This window comes from Scyliorhinus torazame, chromosome 15 (assembly GCF_047496885.1).
Source record: "Scyliorhinus torazame isolate Kashiwa2021f chromosome 15, sScyTor2.1, whole genome shotgun sequence".
Lineage (NCBI taxonomy): Eukaryota > Metazoa > Chordata > Chondrichthyes > Carcharhiniformes > Scyliorhinidae > Scyliorhinus > Scyliorhinus torazame.
The window spans coordinates 176,057,694-176,077,902 of NC_092721.1; the positions used below are offsets into that span (position 1 = coordinate 176,057,694).

A 20,209-nucleotide genomic window follows, 5' to 3' on the forward strand; every position below is an offset into this window, starting at 1 on the left:
GTTTGGGGTCAGCCGCAAGAAACCGCTTTCCAGCGGGTAAAACAATAATTGTCGTTGTCTGGGTTACTAACCCACTATGATCCTGGAAAGCCTTTGCTCATCACGTGTGATGCATCCACGTATAGTATTGGGGCCATCCTGTCCCACAAGATGTAGGAGGGCCTAGCGGTGGTCTTTGCGGTGAAACGCTTCCACCAGTATGTGTATGGCTGCCACTTCACTATCGTGACTGATCATAAGCCTCTGCTGGGACTTTTCCGAGAGGATAAGCCAATACCGCCCATTATTTCCGCATGGATCCAGTGCTGGACTTTGTTGCTCGCTGCCTATGAGCATTCTCTGGAGCATCAACCAGGGACCCAGATAGCGAATGCTGATGCACTGAGCCGATTGCCTTTGTCGACCGGCCCCATGTCGGCCCCCACGACCGGTGAGGTGGTTGCAACCCTAAATTTTATGGACTCCTTGCCTGTCACAGCATCACAGATCCATGAGTGAACCCAGACGGAGCCAGTCCTGTCAAAGGTTCGGCACATAGACCTGTATGGTGGGCAACAGAGAGAGTTGCGGGCATTTTCCTCCAAGCTGTCAGAATATAGCGTGGAAGACTCTTGTGGGGACGCGCGTGATTATCTTGGATAAAGGACAGGAGCTGATACTAAGGGACTTGCACAATGGGCATCCGGGTGTGACCAAAATGAAAATGTTGGCCCGGAGTTATGTCGGGTGGCCAGGCCTCGACACCGACATCGAGGAGGTGGTCCAAAACTGCTCCATTTGCCAGGAGCATCAAAAGCTTCTGCCGGACGTGTCCCTTCATCACTGGGAATGGCCAGGGCGGCCTTGGGCGCGCTTGCATGCGGATTTCGCCGGTCCTTTTCAAAGATCCATGTTCCTTCTATTAATTGATGCACAGTCTGAATGGTTAGAGGTGCATAAGATGGTAGGCACAATGTCCTGCGCAACAATCGAGAAGATGCGTTTGCCTTTCAGTACGCATGGCCTCCCCGAGGTGCACCAGTGAGGAGTTTGCAAGGTTCATGAAGATGAACGGCATACGTCATATCCGCACCGCTCCATATCACCTGGCTTCCAATGGGTTGGCGGAGCACGCAGTGCAGACATTCAAACGGGGCCTAAAGAAGCAGTCTTCCTGGTCTATGGACACGAGACTGGCTTGTTTTTTGTTTTCATACAGGACCACTCCACATGCAGTGACTGGGGTAGCTCCCGCGGAACTCCTAATGGGCAGGAGACTTCGCACCTGCTTTAGCATGTTTTTCCCGGACATTGGTGCAAACGTATGCCGCACTCAAGAACTGCAGGGACATGGCCTTTCTCAGCATCGGCCGATTCGGCAATTTGCGCCTGGTGACCCAGTGTTCGTTAGAAATTTTGCTGGTGGTGCCCAGTGGGTCCCTGGCGTTATCTTTCGCCGAACGGGCCGTATCTCTTACCAGGTGCAAGCCCAGGGTCGTTTCTAGCGCAAGCATGTAGACCACGTTTGGTCCAGAAGACCATTTCTTCCAAAGGTTCCCCGCCCCAGGAGTTCACTACTACAGCCACAGAGATCAGACACAGTGGAGAGTATTCTTCACAATCTTTTTCTGGTGCCGCCCTCCAAGCCTGCGCAGGTCGTTGCAGAACCACGTGGAGATAGGGACGCCGAGATGATGGAGGCAGTGGACTCCGACTCTGAGATGGAGACACAGGACGCCTCAGAGAGGGAGTCCTCGGGCCCACGGGCCGTTGATGTACAACCGTCACGCCGTTCATCACAGAAGCGACGTTCTCAGTCTCGTTACACGCCGCCCGATCCAGCGCCTCGTGCAAATGGTGTCCGGCCTGCGTCAAACCGAGTCTGACGCCCTCCTTCGCCAGGGTCTTTGGTGGATTCCTTGGACTTTGGGGGCTGAGAGGGATGTTATAACCTGCCTGCTTACCACTGGCTGGAGACTAATGGCAATCCCACAATCCTTAGGGAATACGAGCTTCCCCAATGAGGGGGACGGGGAAATCATTAGCAGGTCTCTGCATAAATAAAGCTGGCCAGTATGGAACCAGCCGGAGAGGAGTGAGCAGCAATGGAGTTACTGCTGCTGTTGTGTATATATGATTATTGTAAATAAATGTTATTTCTTTCTATTCTACAACTCGTGCTGGATTCTTCGTGACCCACACAAAACTCTCAAACAGCACTGTAATAATCACTGGATAATCTGTTCTTGTGATGTTGATTTATGGATAATTATTGGTCATGAAAACTGGGGATACTTCAAAATAGTGCCATGTAGATCTACCAGTGCTCGCAGATGGGGCCTCAGTTTAATGCATCATCCAATGAATGGCACCTTCGACAGTTTAGCACTCACTCAGTTTTGCACTTGTATGACCGCCTTGATTTTTATGCTCAAGTCCTGGTGCGAACCTTGCAAATCAGAGGCAAGATTTCTACCAACTGAGTCATAGCTGGTATTTGATCCTACAAAGTAGACAAGTGGCTGCTTTAAGTTAATTGTTTATGACTAAAATTCAACATCAAAACTGATCACTTTAAGTTCAGTCTGAAAGCTTGTGGAGCAATCATCAAAAGGAATACAAGTGAAGAGTTTCACTCGAAAGGACTCAGTTCTCCGATACTACCATTATAAGAAGTATTTCAAAAATGTGCTCAGAGAATTTCAGATGGTCAGTTATAAAATTCAGTTTTCATTCTCCTGGAATGTACTCCCATTCCGGTTTCCTTGTAGTCCCACAAAGCCACTAGGTTTGTCATGTGTGCCGTGGATGTATCATTCTGCATATTAATGACATTTAACGGAACCTATTTTTCAGTTTACAAATAATCTCAAATGAACAATAGGAAAAGACAAGCAGGAAACAGTTTAGCACTTATTATCGTGCGATTGAATCAATAGCAGCAAAAGTCCTCGGGTGGTGGTGAAGGAGAATGAGCAGGAAGAGGCAACCAGGCAAGAAAGTTGGGATGACCAGGTCAGGATGCAGTGGGGATAGCAGTGGCAATGGTGTAGGATAACGCTGTGGCGGTAGCACCTGGCATTCTTTGACTGCAGAATCCAGACATGCAATTCTGTTGAAGTTCTCAGGTTAGCCAAGCTATCTAAATAACAGTGAATGCTCTTACCTAAAAGATAAGTAAAACTGATGAAGAGGAAGCTTCACAAGACCAAGTAGCTTTTCCTGCCCCGTGTTACTCACTTTATTCCAGATCTCAATAATCATCATATTATTTTTCATCCTCTCTAGTAATCTGGGAGTCAATGTGATTGGAGCTACCTGGTTAAAAGTAAAAATAAAATTTGCTTACTTAATACTTGAAATGGTTCTGAAAGCGAATTCATCAACAATTAACTCCAGCTCATATCACAGGCTGGGTTGTTCAACTAACTTTCATGACCAATTTGTATTTCTTACACCCTTCGCTTTTGAATGGCAATAAGTTGCTGCAAAATTATATATCTTTAAATTATGATTATACTTCTGTACTGAAATGGACAAATTCTAGTTTGGAATAAACATACTACATGAAGAATTAGAATAATTTACTTAAGTTTTTCTTTTCCCGCATCCACAATACACATTCTCCATTGGCCTACTGACATGTACATTTTATCGTTATGATAAAACAAAAATCTAATCCGAAATGTTAGCATACATGATCTGTTATTACTTGCTGAATCTTTCTTTTAAAAAATAAATCTTACCAGTGAAAAATTAAAAATTGGGCGGCTTGTGCTCCAGCTAACAGGGGACCTGGTTGCTTCATCTGTGCTGAAAAGCTTACATTTTAGGTAGATACTGTGCTGTTGCTGGATAGTGCCATCACCCATGACAAAGTCCTTTCCATCAGGCACCATCAACAGAACATGCAGCAAGAAACCCTCTTCGTCCTCTACTGAAGAGCTGAACTGCCTGAATAAATGTTGCCCTCCAGGTACAGAGGAAGGATATGAATGCTCTGAATGGTCATTTCTGAGCATGTCTTGCACATGACTTTGTTTCAACTGAGGTTTATTTCTTTTACTTGATGAATCAGGGGCATGAGGACCAACAGGATGTAGATCCATCGGACACACATCAACACCTTTGGGTTCTGAAGCCAAGTTTGCTCTTGGGCTGGAGACAACATAAGTCGCTTTAGGAGATGCCGCTAATCTGGCATTAGCACTGGTTAAATCTTTGTTATCAGCTGCAAGCTCCACAGACACCTACAAAACAAACCAAGTTATAACTTTCATTAAAGTAAAAAAGGAAAATCAATCAATAAACCTTTGAGATTCAAGCATTAATATTTTCATTCCTCTGTCAGATCAATTTTCAATCCCCTCGGGCAGCATGGTTAGCACTGCAACCTCACGGCGCCAAGGACCTGGGTTTGATACCGGTCTCGCGTCACTGTCCGTGTGGAGTTTGGCAGGCCATGTACTGTTCAAGCAATACTGGTCATTTGCGGTGTCCACAATAGTGATTGCGCTGGCATACCAACTGTCACTGGATTTGATTTGTGCAGTTGCAGAGGTAAACACGAAAGTCAGGAATGATGGATATGGTGCCTAGCTGTTAAAACAGGACCACTGACCAGGATGGACGTTGCAAAACTTTTTTGAAGGAGCTACAGAGGCACAGTTGTGTCATCATCATGTACGAGATGTCATATGTAATTGTAATGATACATGCGTATGTATTTGCATGTCAATTTCCGCATTGTGGGCACGGCTTGATTATGGACAAGTTGGTGGCACAGGTTCTTCGGTGACAGTAATGACATTCATGTGTGGGGCGTGGCAGGTTGTGATGTCGTTATCACCATGTGTGTTTGAAATATGATGAGGCCCATGTGAGAATGGAGAGGGTAGCAGCTGTATGAATATGACTGAGTCAAAGTATTTGATGACCGGCATGTTCCTGTGAGGAAGAAGGATAAATACAGCCATTTTCAGGAACCTTGGATAACGAGAGATATTGTAGGCCTCGTCAAAAAGAAAAAGGAGGCATTTGTCAGGGCTAAAAGGCAGGGAACAGACGAAGCCTGTGTGGAATATATGGAAAGTAGGAAGGAACTTAAGCAAGGAGTCAGGAGGGCTAGAAGGGGTCACAAAAAGTCATTGGCAAATAGGGTTAAGGAAAATCCCAAGGCTTTTTACACATACATAAAAAGCAAGAGGGTAGCCAGGGAAAGGGTTGGCCCACTGAAGGATAGGCAAGGGAATCTATGTGTGGAGCCAGAGGAAATGGGTGAGGTACTAAATGAATACTTTGCATCAGTATTCACCAAAGAGAAGGAATTGGTAGATATTGAGTCTGGAGAAGGGTGCGTAGATAGCCTGGGTCACATTGAGATCCAAAAAGATGAGGTGTTGGGCGTCTTAAAAAATATTAAGGTAGATAAGTCCCCAGGGCCTGATGGGATCAACCCCAGAATACTGAAGGAGGCTGGAGAGGAAATTGCTGAGGCCTTGACAGAAATCTTTGGATCCTGTCTTCAGGTGATGTCCCAGAGGACTGGAGAATAGCCAATGTTGTTCCTCTGTTTAAGAAGGGTAGCAAGGATAATCCAGAGAACTACAGGCCGGTGAGCCTTACTTCTGTGGTAGGGAAATTACTGGAGAGAATTCTTCGAGGCAGGATCTACTCCCATTTGGAAGCAAATGGACGTATTAGTGAGAGGCAGCATGGTTTTGTGAAGGGGCGGTCGTGTCTCACTAACTTGATAGAGTTTTTCGAGGAGGTCACAAAGATGATTGATGCAGGTAGGGCAGTGGATGGTGTCTATATGGACTTCAGTAAGGCCTTTGACAAGGTCCCTCATGGTAGACTAGTACAAAAGGTGAAGTCACACGGGATCAGGAGTGAGCTGGCAAGGTGGATACAGAACTGGCTAGGCCATAGAAGGCAGAGAGTAGCAATGGAAGGATGCTTTTCTAATTGGAGGGCTGTGACCAGTGGTGTTCCGCAGGGATCAGTGCTGGGACCGTTGCTGTTTGTAGTATATATAAATGATTTGGAGGAAAATATAACTGGTCTGATTAGTAAGTTTGCAGACGACACAAAGGTTGGTGGAATTGCAGATAGCGATGAGGACTGTCAGAGGATACAGCAGGATTTAGATTGTTTGGCGACTTGGGCGGAGAGATGGCAGATGGAGTTTAATCCACCGGACAAGTGTGAGGTAATGCATTTTGGAAGGTCTAATGCAGGTAGGGAATATACAGTGAATGGTAGAACCCTCAGGAGTATTGAAAGTCAGAGATCTAGGTGTACAGGTCCACAGGTCACTGAAAGGGGCAACACAGGTGGAGAAGGTAGTCAAGAAGGCATACGGCATGCTTGCCTTCATTGGCCGGGGCATTGAGTACAAGAATTGGCAAGTCATGTTGCAGCTGTATTGAACCTTAGTTAGGCCACACTTGGAGTATAGTGTTCAATTCTGGTCGCCACACTACCAGAAGGATGTGGAGGCTTTAGAGAGGGTGCAGAAGAGATTTACCAGAATGTTGCCTGGTATGGAGGGCATTAGCTATGAGGAGCTGTTGAATAAACTCGGGTTGTTCTCACTGGAACAACGGAGGTTGAGGGGCGACCTGATAGAGGTCTACAAAATTATGAGGGGCACAGACAGAGTGGATAGTCAGAGGCTTTTCCCCAGGGTAGAGGGGTCAATTACTAGGGGGCATAGGTTTAAGGTGAGAGTGGCAAGGTTTAGAGTAGATGTACGAGGCAAGTTTTTTTTACACAGAGGGTAGTGGGTGCCTGGAACTCGCTACCGGAGGTGGTGGTGGAAGCAGGGACGATAGTGACATTTAAGGGGCATCTTGACAAATACATGAATAGGATGGGAATAGAGGGATACGGACCCAGGAAGTGTAGAAGATTGTAGTTTAGTCGGGCAGCATGGTCGGCACAGGCTTGGAGGGCCGAAGGGCCTGTTCCTGTGCTGTACATTTCTTTGCTCTTTGTCATTCGCTCCCTTGCAGACGATAGTATTTGATGGTCATTCGCTCCCTTGCAGACGGTGGGCAGTCCCTTGAGTAATGTTTTTTAAAATTAATTAACGGGATGAGGGCGTCGCTGGTTAGGCCAGCATTTATTGCCCATCCTTAGTTGCCCTTCAGACGGTGCTGGTGAGTTGCCTTCTTGAACCACTGCAGTCCTTGAACTGTAGGTACACCACTGTGCTGTTAGGGAGGCAGTTCCGGGATTTTGACCCAGCGGCAGTGAAGGAACAGCGATATATTTCCAAGTCAGGGTTGTGAGTGACTTGGACAGGATCCTCCAGGTGGTGGGGTTCCCAGGCATCTGCTGCTTTTGTCCTTCTAGATGGTACTGGTCATGGGTTTGGAGATGTTGTCTAAGGAACCATGGTGAGTAGATGGTACACATGGCTGCATTGTTAGTCAGTGGCGGAGGGTTCAATGTTTGTGGAAGGGGAAGCAATCAAGCAGACGGCTTTGTCCTGGATGGTGTCGAGTGTCTCGAGTGTTGTTGAAGCTGCACTCATCTAGGCAAGTGGAGAGTATTCCATCACACTCCTGACTTGTGCCTTGTAAGCGGACAGGCTTTGGGGGGGGGGTCAGGAGATAAGTTACTCGCCGTAAGATTCTTAGCTTTTGACCTGCTCTGGTAGCCACAATATTAATATGGCGAGTCCAGTTCAGTTTCTAATCAATGGCAACCCCCAGGATGTTGATTGTGGAGGATTCAATGATGGTAATGCCATTAAATGTTGAGGGGTGGTGGTTAGATCCTCTCTTAGAGGAGAATAGGCTTCAATGAAGTTACTGTGAAAAGCCCCTAGTTGTCACATTCGGGCGCCTGTTTGGAGAGGCAAGTACAGGAATTGAACCCACGCTGCTGGCCTTGTACTGCATTACAAGTCAGCTGTTTAGCTAACTGTGCTAAACCAGCCAGACCAGAAGGTCATTGCCTGGCACTTGTGTCGCGAATATAACTTGTCACTTGTCAGTCCAAGCCTGGATATAGTCCAGGTCTTGCTGCAATTGGACATGGACTGCTTCATTATCTGAGGAATCGCGAATGACTCTGAACATTGGGCAGTCTCTGCAAACATCCCCACTTCTGATCTTATGATGGAAGGTAGGTCATTGACGAAGCAGCTGAAAATGGTTAGGCCGGGGACACTACCCTGAGGAACTCCTGCAGTGATGACCTGGAGCCGAGATGATTGACCTCCAACCACCACTCTTTGTGCCAGGTATGACTCCAACCAGTGGAGTTTTCCCTGATTCCCATTAACTCTGGTTTAGCTTGGGCTCCTTGGTGCCATACTTGGTGTTAAAGGACTGCCTTGACGTCAAGGACAGTCACTCTCACCTCATCTCTGGTATTCAGCTCTTTTGCCCATGTTTAAATGCTGTGATGAAGTCAGGAGCTGAATGACCCTGGCGGAACCCAAACTGAGGGTCCGTGAGAAGGTTATCGCTGAGTAAGTGCCGCTTTATAGCAGTGTTCATGACTAGTTCCAGCACTTTGCTGATGATGCAGAGTAGACTGATAGGGCGATATTTGGCTGGGTTGGATTTGTCCTGTTTCTTGTGTACAGGACATACCTGAGCAATTTTCCACAATGCCGTGTAGATGCCTGTGTTGTAGCTGTACTGGAACAGCTTGGCTAGGGGTGTGGCAAGTTCTGGAGCACAAGTATTCAGTACTATTGCCGGAATATTGTCAGGGCACACAGCCTTTGCAGTATCCAGTGCCTTCAGCCTTTCCTTGATATCACATGGAGTGAACCGTATTGGCTGAAGACGGACATCTGTGATAGAAACATAGAAACAGGTGCAGGAATAGGCCATTCAACCCTTCGAGCCTGCACCACCATTCAATATCATGGCTTATCATGCAAATTCAGTATCTCACTCCTGCTTTCTCTCCATACCCCTTGGTACCTTCAGCTGCAAGGCCTACGTCCAGCTCCCTCTTGAATATATCCAACGAACTGGGCCCATCAGCCTTCTGTGGTAGAGAATTCCACAAGTTCACAAAGAGGTTCTTCCTCATCTCAGTACTGAATGGCTTATCTCTTATTCTTAGGTTGTGATCCCTAGTTCTGGAAGTCCCCAACCTCGGGAACATTCTTCCCGCATCGAGCCTGTCCAGTCCCATCAGGATTTTATATGTTTCTATGAGATCCCCTCTCATTCTTCTAATGAGATCTCACGTTGGGGACCTCGGAGGAAACGGAGGGCAACACGGTAGCATTGTGGATAGCACAATTGCTTCACAGCTCCAGGGTCCCAGGTTCGATTCCGGCTTAGATCACTGTCTGTGCGGAGTCTGCACATCCTCCCCATGTGTGCGTGGGTTTCCTCCGGGTGCTCCGGTTTCCTCCCACAGTCCAAAGATGTGCAGGTTAGGTGGATTGGCCATGATAAATTGCCCTTAGTGTCCAAAATTGCCCGTAGTGTTGGGTGGGGTTATTGGGTTATGGGGATAGGGTGGAGGTGTTGACCTTGGGTAGGGTGCTCTTTCCAAGAGCCGGTGCAGACTCGATGGGCCGAGTGGCCTCCTTCTGCACTGTAAATTCTATGATAATCTATGGATCATCCACTTGGCACTGCTGGCTGAAGATTGTTGCGAATGCCTCAGCATTGTCCTTTGCACACAAGTGCTGGGCTCCTCCATCACTGAGGATGGGGATATTTGTGAAGCCTCCTCCCCCAGTGAGTTGTTTAATTGTCCCCCACCATTCACGGCTGGATGTGGCAGGACTGCAGAGCTTAGATCTGATGTGTTTGTTGTGGAATCGTTTAGCTCTATTACTTGCTGCTTGATGTACAAGTAGTCCTGTGTTGTAGCTTCACTAGGCTGACACCTCATTTTTGGGCATGGCTGATGTTGCTCCTGGCATTCACTTCTGCACTCTTCATAGTGGTAGAGTGGGGAATACCAGCTCACGAGGTTGCAGAGTGTGGTTGAATACAATTCTGCACGTCATGGATGGCCAGTCTTGAGTTGGTAGATCTGATCAAAGTCTATCCCATTTAGCACGGTGGTAGTGCCACACAACACGGCGAGAATCTTTATGTGGAAGCCAGGGACTGGCTGATGGCAGGTATTACATAGGTGGCCTTCATGAAAATCTATTTTGAACAAGGGCCCATCTGGCAACGCACCCCACCTGCAGTGAGAGCGCTGGCTACATGCTCATGACTCTGCTTCTCTGCCACTGGCGGGCTCATCATCCACATCCATTTCGGAATCAGCAGAACATACAGAGGTGTCCTCCTCCTCCTCTGAGGTAACAGCCCTGCCATGGCCTTGTCATCAACAATTTAGAGGTCTCTCTGCACTGTAATGTTGTGCAGTATACAGCATACAAACTATTCTTAAAACCCTTCCTGGGGTATACTGCGGAGCTTCACCTGAATAATTGAGGCACCTGAATCTTTTCTTTAAAATGTCAATGACCTGCTCAATGGTATTCTGCGTGAGGCTGTAATTGGATTTTAGATTTTGGTTTCGAAAGAGGGTTATCAGCCACGTTCTTTTTGGGTAACCTTTGCCCCTGAGGAGCATACCGCAGATTTGTGTTGGTGACTGAAATAGATGGGCGAGTTGGGAACTCCACAGAGCGAAGGAGTTGTAGCAGCAGGAATCATGCACACACTTGAAGAAAGATTTTATTGTCATTACAAATCACATGGAAATTGATCGAGTGAAAGGACTTCCAGTTGACAAAAGGTGTCCACATGTGGAGGTGAGGCCTTTATTTCAACATGAGTGCAATCTATTACATCCTGTACCTGAGAAGCCTGCAACTTGGACAAAGGCTCTGCGTCTGAGACGCTAAACCTATAGGGAAACTAATATGTTCACTCACATAAACAAGCAGGGCATTAGTCACTACGTTAATGTAGTTGTGCGTTGCCAACTACGATATACAACCAGGTCTCCTGACGAGCCCTGGAAAGTGACAGAGCAATGGAAATTTAGTGCGACAGTTAACCTCACAGCCACTGGCAGGGCATGACATGGATTGTAACTGCAGTTGCTGGTGGACCATCTGTCACAACCTAATGTCATGCCAAATCCTCCTTTAGCACTGGTTTTCTGTCAAATTGACATAGGCTGTCCTAGGTCTGTACACAGTCTCCACAGGATGGAACCTGGTTTCCCCCTCTCTCGCCCTCTTCCTGGCTTCTACAGTGCGTATGTGAGGGGGTGCCATGCCCATCTTCTATGCTCCTTCAATGCGCCCTTCAAAAGCACTAGGTTCTTCCTTACACCTGGGTGCAATGGTCAGTAGGGGTCAGAATTTGGCCTGATCTGTACACATCGAGTTCCATACTACAGAATGGCAAAACCGGATTTGACGATTTAAATGGTCAGCAGCCTCTGTGAACCATGTCTGTGCAAACCCCTGCACGCGAAAATAGTAAGTCCAATGTTGGGGGCGGAAATTAGAATTTCCACATTCATCCACATGGCCATGATGGACATGTTCTCCGTAGTGAAAATAATTTGTCCACAATCATGCATTCCAAACAGGCAGTCCTGCTGAATCAGGAACGGGAACCTGGCTGGTTTGTCCCTCCGTATTAGAGGCACAATGGCTAATTTTTGTATTCCCAATGCAATCAACAGAGATCAGTTAACAGTCCAGACTGGACATGAACCCGAGGCCTCCCTGCCCTGTGCAGCATGGGTGTACACTGCATTAACTTGATGTGTCACTGGGAAAATTCGCAAACTGTTCTTCCTGAAAAACGTTCTTTCTATTGTCTAATTTAATATTGGTTATTTAACAGTTAATGCAATGAATGTGGTTTTGTACTTACTGAAATTTTCCATAAAGTGCCTTGCATTGCCGAACATCACAAACTATATTCATTATTTATTTTGGCCTTTTAAAAATGTTTTCTCTCTCAACTTTCTGTTATGTACTATTCATCGACCAAGAAAGCAGGTGATTAGTGTTTCAGCTTTCAACTTTCCCTCTCCAGCCACTGTGCAAATTGTTTTATCTTTATTTGGAATGTTTACCTTTAAAGGACCGATCTGTTTCTGCTTCTCTTTATTGTCACACACCATTTCCACAGGCAATTCACTGGTTATATTTAATAAATCCGATTGAATGATAGATCGAAGTGCAAGACTGGCTGTGCCGATCAAAATAGGCTTCAGCAAAGAAAAGGAAAAACATAATTAGGTTAGAACAGCTTGAAGAAATCATTTCACAAAAGATTATCTATTCGCATCATAAAATGCCTCTTGCTGCAATAAAGCACAATGTGCTATTTGTTCATTTTAAAGATCTATCTTTTTATAATGTTGTACACATCAAATAATTTACTCAGTATTCAGGGGGGTGGGGGGTGGGGGGGGGGGGGGGGGGTAAAGAGATCGGAAAGAATCTGGTTCCTAATCTTCTCACAGATGCCTCCTTGTGGTCAGTTCCTGGTTTCACGCCAGAGATCTGACAACAATTTGGAACCCATTCTCTTGATATTAGCATGAACATTACTATAAGTTAACAGGTGATCAGAGAACAAACTCATCAATACTGTATTACATTATATTCATTGGATAAAATAACTTCTCCAAAGCAGGGGTTTAATCACAATTTTGGCTGAAATGACAGTCCAAACTATCCATACCAATTGTACGAACATGGGAGCACGAGAAGGTCATTCAGCCCCTTGAGCCTGCTCCACCATTGAACCAGATTGTGGTTGATCATCTACCTCATGAATGCCATTTTGCCACCCTATCCTCATAACTCCTGAGATTGTTAGTATCTAAAAACCTATCAATCGCTGTCTTGAACACATTCGATGACTGAGCTTCCACAGCTCTCTGGGGTAGAGAATTCCAAAGATTCACTATCCTCGGAGTGAAGAAATTCCTCCTCACCTCAGTCCTAAAGGCTTGCCTCTTATTCTGAGTCGGTGAACCCTGGTTTTAGACGGAGTGGAAACATCCTTCCTACACTGACCCAGTCCAGCTTCTTAAGAAATTTGTAAGTTTCAATTAGATCACTATTCATTTTTCTAAATTCAAGAACATAGGCCCAGTCTCCTATCTCTCTTCAAAGGACAGTTCCGTCACCTCAAGAGTTTGTCTGGTGAACCTCTGTTGCATTTCTCTATGGTAAGTACACCCTTGTTTAGGTAAGAGGACCAAAACTGCATGCAATACTCCAGGTGTGGTCTAACCAAGGTTCTATGAAACTAAAGAAAAACATGTTTTCCTTGTCAGTTCGACTGTTGAAGCCATTAAGGATAGTTGCAATGTTAATCACCTCATGTTACTACAGGTGTACTGATTGATCTTGAAAGGTACCAGGACTGAAAACATAACAAACATCTTTACTGCTGTATTCAAATACAAACATACAAGGTCAACATGCCATTTGTCTTCCTAATTGCTTGCTGCATCTGCATGCTAGCCTTCAGTGACTTATGAATAAGGGCACCTCTTTGGACACAACATTTCTCAATCTCTCACTATTTACGAAACACGATACACTTTCATTCCTCCTACCCAAGTGGGTAACCTTACATTGTATTCCATCTGCCATGTTCTTGCCCATCACTAAACCCATCAAAATCTCTTTGATGCCTTTTTGCACCATCCTTAGCACACATTTCCATCTAGTTTTGTGTCATCCGCAAACTTGGGACTATGACATTTGGTCCCCATTTTCAAATCATTGATAAAGATTCTGATCAGCTGGGGCCCAAGTATTGTTCCTTGCAGTACCCCACCAGTCACAGCCTGCCAACCAGACAATTACCCATTTATTCCTACTCTATGTTCTCTGTCCATTAACCAAACCATGACAGTATATTATCCCCTATAGTATATTATCCCCTATTCAATGTGTTCCAATTTTGTTTACTAGCCCAGTGTGTGGGACCATATTAAAAACCTTCTGAAAATCCAAATAAATAAACCCACTGGTTCCCCTTTATCTATTCTGCCAGCAACATCCTCAAAAATCTCCAACATGCTTGTCAAACATGATTTCCCTTTTGGTAAATCAATTGTGACTCTGCCCAATCATCGTTATTTTTTAAGTGCCCAGTTATCACACCTTTTATAATAGATTTTAGTACTTCCCCAACTCGTAACGTCAGGCTAACAGGTCTGTAGTTCCCTGTTCTCTTCTTTCTTTCCTATTTCCCTGTTCTCTTCTCCCTTCTTAAACAGTGGGGTTACATTTGCAACATTTCAAAACGCATCTACATCTCTCCAGCCATCTCTTTCAACACTCTGGGATGTGGATCAGGGTCCTGGAATTTAACAATTTTCAGTCCCACTAATTTCACCAGCATTACTTCTTTTTAACTAATACTCATTTTTTTCAGTTACTCATTCCCATGAGTCCCTTGATGTTCTATTATTTCTGGGAGGTTTTAAGTAACTTCCTCTGTGAAGACATACACAAAGCAATTATTTAACTTCTCCCCTCTTCCCATTATAAATTCTCCTGTCTCTGCCTGTAATCGACCTACATTCATTTATACATAGTTATAGAAGCCTTCAGTCCATTTTTGTTTCTTAGTAAGTTTAAATGTATATTCTATTCCCCCTTTGCCAGTTTCTTGGTTCTTCTTTGCTGAATTTGAAATTGTTTCCAACCCAGAGGTTTGCTACTTTTTGACAACTTTATGAGTCTCTTCCTTTGATCTAATACAATCTTTACCTTCCTTTTTGTTAGCCACATTTGACTCCACAAGACCTTTGTGTCTTAAAGGAATGTATATTTGTTGTAAACCATGTACTAATTCTTTAAGTACAAGCCATTGCCTGCTACCATAATACCTTTTGATATAATTTCTTAATCCTTCACAGCTAACAAGCCTCTCATATCTTTATAGTTTCCTTTATTTAGGTTTAAGATCCTAGTTTTAGGTCGAACTACGTAGTTTTCAAACTTAATGAAACATTCTTAGCATATTATGGTCACTCTTCCCTAAAGGTTATTTTACAATTAGTCTTTACTTTGTATACTAAATCGAAAATAGCATATTCCCCAGATGATTCCTCAAAAAACTGCTCTCTAGGAAACCAGCACGGACATGTTCCAGGAATGATCCTCCACAGCATTAATACTCATTAAAGTCACCCAGTGTATATGTAGATTAAAGTCACCGTGATAACCGTATTACCCTTGTTACATGTACCTCTTTCCCGATTTATACCATGCTTTACATCATCACTCCCGTTTGGTGGTGTCTAAACAAATCCTATCAATCTTTGCTGCCCCTTGATAACAAGGGTGACACTAGTACATCAGTGAGAGGATGTTGTTCTTCTGATCAAAGATCCTCTCTCAAGTACTGATCTCATCCCTTATTTTCAGTGCTACCCCACTCCTTTTTCTTTAGCCTGCCTTTCCTGCATGGAGTTGATGCTCTCCATGACCTCTCCCAGTTCCATTGGTGTTTCCAGTTCCCCCCCGTCTGTCGTCCCACACAACTGACCTGCCCAGTCCATCGAGGAATTGTTTCATCTCAGAGTCCCCGTTGGGGAGTTCGGAGTTGTACAGTCCCCGGTAGAAGGCCTCGAACACTTCGTTGACCGTTTTTGGTTTTGTTACCAGTCTGCCTCTGCTGTCCTTCACCTGCGCTATTTCCCTTGTGGCTGCACGCTTTCTCAGCTGGTGAGCCAGCAGGCGGCTAGCCTTCTCTCAGTGGTCATAAATGGTCCCTCGTGCCTGGCGGAGTTGGTTCGCTGTCTTCCTGGTGGATAGCAGGTTAAAGTCCATTTGTAGCTTTTTCCTCTCCGCCAGCAGTTCTACGGTTGGGGCCTCGGAGTATCTCCTACCGGCCTCCAGGATGGAGTCAATCAGTTGTTGCCTAGCTGTCCTCTCTTCCCTATGCCTATGTGCCTTGTAGGCTTATAATCTCTCCCATAATCATCAGCATCAGTGCCTCCCAGAACGTGGAACGTGAGACTTTCCCGTTCCAGTCGTTAGTAACTCGCCTACAGCCGGTGATGTTTTCTGGCAGAAGACCTTGTCTGCCAAGAAAGTCGTGTCCAACTTCCAGGAGGGGCATTGGGCGTGGCTCGTCTATAACCTCATATCCATGTAATGTGGAGCGTGGTCGGAGATTACGATCACGGAGTATTCCACACTGATTATTTCTGGAAGCACCAATTTCCCCACTACAAAGAAGTGTATACCTTATGTACTGGTGAGAAGAACGAGAATTCTCTCTCACCTGGGTGCAGGAACCGCCATGGGTCCAGTGCCCCCATCTGCTCCATGATCTGTCCGTCAGTGGGTCCTGTACACAGTTAAGTCCCCCCCCCCTCATGATCAGTCAGTGTGTATCTATGTCGGGGATTTCCGCTATGTTCTTTTTAACAAACTCTGTGTCGCCCCAGTTGGGTGCATACACCTTCACCAGGACTACTGGTGCCTCATCTAGGGCACCGCTAACCTCACCGTCCCCCTTGGTTTGTAACCGTCTTTGTCGCCGTGAACACAGTCCTCTTGCTTCGCAGAATGACTACCCCCCTTGTCCCGTAGAAGAAAAGGTAGATCTCTCACATCCAGCCCTTCCTTACCCGCTGTCAGTCCTTCTTTCTAAGGTGCATCTCTTGCAGGAAGACTATGTCGGCTTTCATGTCGTTTAGGTGGGCGAAGACTCTGGATGTTTTCACTGGGCTGTTGAGTCCCGTAAAATTCCAGGTGGCTATCTTCGCGGGGGGTTTCGGTCTCTCCCCCCCCCTCCTTCCTGCAGGATCAACCATACTTACCCGGCCCCTACACTCCGGGGTTTCCCTTCGTTAGGGAGCCATCCAAAATGGCCGCTGTCACCGTACTCACCATGAGGCTGGACCACTGTGTCCAGGGGCATACAACATGGCCGGCGACTGTGTGCATGCCACATGGGTAAGCCCCTGTGCTCAAGGTTTGCTTTTTGTTTCGAAACCCTCCAAAGTGGCTGCTTATGTGCCATCTTGTTTCATCAACCTAAACCTGACCTACTGAAGCTAGTCTAGAACCTTTCCTTATTATGTTCGCCCCCTTTGTCCCGATTCTCCCCTTTATCCCCCTTTCTGTTTTCCCTGACCCCGCCCCCCAGGTGACCTTCCCTTCCTATTTACCCCCCTACCATATCCCCCATCCCGGTCTTTGCCCCGGCCAGGCACTCCCTCCCATGCACCCCGGCACCCCTCTCTTTGAAGCTTCCTAGCAGTAGCTTTCCCTGCTAGTGTGGTGGTCCCCCTCCCGGAGCTGATCTTTCTCTCTCCTAAGCCTGATCCGTTGCTGTCCTCGGTCTCTCCCTCACCAGCGCTCTGCTGCCCTCACCCCTTCCTTCCGAGGAGCTTGTGCTCCTACTCATAGCTAGGCAGTGCCACTCCATGCAAAATTGTCCATGTCCATCACTTATTTTCTCCCTGCATCTTCCTCACCACTGCATTGTTTGCCGTTTGTCCAGGCCTCTCGCACATACAAACTCAGCCACATCTGCCGGGGTGTGAAATAGTGTTCTTTATTTGCAATGTCACCCAGAGCCTGGCTGGGACTAACATAAGGAATTTTACATTGTTCTTGCAAAGGGCCAACTTCGCGAGGTTAAACGGGGCCCTGCTCTTTGCTAGGTCCACCCAAAAATCCGGCTATACCCTTACTTTGTGTCCTTCCCAACTGCTCGCTTTGGTCTTCCAAGACCAACGCAGGATCTTTTCCCAATCCTGTGCAACATGGCGATTATTGCCGTTGGCTGTTGCCTGGTTTTCGGTCGGAGTGACCTGTGGGCCTTGTCGATCGCCGGTGGTTTTGGAAAGTTGTCCCTTCCAACCAAGTTGTACAGCATCTGGGCCACGTAGTCAGTCGGGTCTCTGCCCTCTATCCCTTCCAGCAGGCCTGGACCGGTTTTCTTGGTCCTCGACCTTCCCCTTCCCCTTTGGGTCACCACCAACCTTTTTATCTCTGCTTCCAGGGCGACAATCCTGTCGCTCTGGTCAGTTGGCGCTTTTCCAGCGCCACTGCCACCACCACCTTGAGTGCCACTTGATCTCTTCTTTCATTGCTGTCAGCTCCTTGGTTAGGAATGTCTTCCATCCCTCCCCAGTTAGGGGACATTGGTCGTCCTCTCTCAGGGGTAGCCGGGGATCCCTCACCTCGTGGGTCCGCCGACTTGCTTGCTCGCTACTCCTGCCCTTTTCCACCGCTTCTGACTTCCCTGCAGCCTCTTGAGCTACTGCTTGCTGCATATTGCTCTTCCTCACCTATTTTTGGTTTAGGAGTTGAATGAGTCCGAATTTTCGAGCTAAATTCGGCCAAAAGTGCCTCTTTTTTAAAAACTGTGTTCTGGAGGAGAGCCACCTGATGTGCACCTATTCAGCACATCCCCGTCACCGAAGGACCCCGTTATAATAGTGTTGGTAGTTTCACTTAATCTTATCATAATTGATTATGGGATAAATTTCAAATTAGTTTGGCCTAAAAAAAAAAAGTTAATAAAAATTTTAAGGAAATACCAGGTCAAAAAGTAAATGTTTACATTATCAGATCCTTTGAAGTGTAGTTAAACTCTAACCTTTTTTTGTGTACTCTTCCTGGAGTAAATTTTGAACAGAAGATCGGAGTTCCACCATCGCTCTATCATTAAACCGTTAAAACAGATAGGAAAAACAAAACGCTGCTGGAACTTAACAGCTGTAGAAAATACAAAACAATTATTTTAATTTTAAAGTAATTTGAATCCCTAATATTGAACCATTACCCCTTTAAAACGCTACTGTTATCTCCTGCCACTATTACCTAGCTCAGGACAATCTTAGCAATATTTTTCTTCTTGGCGAATTCCTTGGTTCTACCCAGCACGAAGCTCACAAGAGCAAAATGTTGGGAGATCTACTGTACTACTTCTTTTCTTCCAATAAGTTCAGGAAGTGCACCTTTATAGTTCAGCTCATTACTCTGAAGGTGCTCTTTCAAGAGCCTGAATTCAGAAAGAAATGTGGATAAATTAAACTTCACTTAAAATCAACAAAATAGGGCTGCAGTAGCCATATAATGTGACATTTACCATCGACGTATCATGTTTTTCGATGGATTTTTTAACAAAATGACTCTTTCAACAGTTTAGGTTTCTCCAAGTCTCATAATATTCCCTAACCAGCAAGGTGGGAAATGTGACCTCCGTCTACATCAAGATAACAAAGCAAACTGGAATCTCGGCAGCAATCGTTGCTTATATTTTCTTGTAAGGAAGGATGCCAGAATAATCTCCTGCCCATCATTCGCTACCACTGCCTTCAGTTGACATAGGTGAAACCACAAAAATTACCTGAAGACAAAATCCCATTCTGGTAACAATGTTAATCGCACACATTTTTAATTTGTGACACCCTTTGACTCGCGCACGTATTAGATTTCTTGGTTTGAGTTTCAAGACGGGTCAGGTGGGTCATTGCCAGCAACGGCTGAGTATTGGCCCAACGCTCCAGCGCCATCCATTTTCAGGGCTAGTTGATTCGCCAGGTGAGTTGTTACACACTCCTTAGCGGGGGAGGTGGTGCCGTAGTGGTATTGTCACTGGACCAGTAAACCATAGACCCAGAGTAATGCTCTGGGAACCCAGGTTCAAATCCCGCCACTGCAGATGGTGAAATTGAATTCAATGAAAATCTGGAATTAAAAGTCTGATGGATGACCATGAAACCATTGTCGATTGTTGTAAAAACCCATCTGGTGCACTAATGTCCTTTAGGGACGGAAAGCTGCAGTTTTTACCTGGTCTGGTCGACATGTGACTCCAACCAGCAATGTGGTTGACTCTTAACTGCCCCTCAAGGGCAATTAGGGATGGGCAATAAATGCTGGCACAGCCTGCGACACCCACATCTCATAAACAAATAAAGAAAAAACATTTAAAATTAAATGCAACACCAAAATTTTTGTCCATTCCTTACCTTCGCTTGTAACTTTGCTGGAGGCTACCCTTGTAATTTCAGAGGTCATTGATACACCTCTAGCTGCACCTCTTGAAGGTGTGGCCACTGGAAAGTGATACTCAACAAAGTAAGTGCTGAGGGCAGTAAAAAGAAACAAATTGAAATCGAATTCTTCACAAGTTTTCTTTTCTTCAAATGAAGTCAATAAATTGGCATTATCAATAGTGAATCTCCCAGTAACATACTTGGGAGTCACCATTCACCAGAAACTAAACGTAACAAAAGACATAAAAGTGGCTTCCAAAAT

The 20,209-nt window shown here is 45.7% G+C and overlaps 1 protein-coding gene across 2 annotated transcripts in view; it reads right to left on the bottom strand.

Annotated features, from left to right (window-relative positions):
- c2cd3 (C2 domain containing 3 centriole elongation regulator) overlaps positions 1 to 20,209 on the bottom strand; it is a 191,107-nt gene that overhangs the window by 116,892 nt on the left and 54,006 nt on the right. For both annotated transcript variants that reach the window (XM_072477143.1, XM_072477144.1), the window contains 5 exons: positions 19,921 to 20,036; positions 18,543 to 18,661; positions 12,025 to 12,159; positions 3,726 to 4,229; positions 3,146 to 3,297 (listed from right to left, as the gene is read on the bottom strand). In XM_072477143.1, the coding sequence (XP_072333244.1) occupies positions 3,146 to 3,297; positions 3,726 to 4,229; positions 12,025 to 12,159; positions 18,543 to 18,661; positions 19,921 to 20,036 (1,026 nt within the window). The remainder of the gene's footprint in view (positions 1 to 3,145; positions 3,298 to 3,725; positions 4,230 to 12,024; positions 12,160 to 18,542; positions 18,662 to 19,920; positions 20,037 to 20,209) is intronic.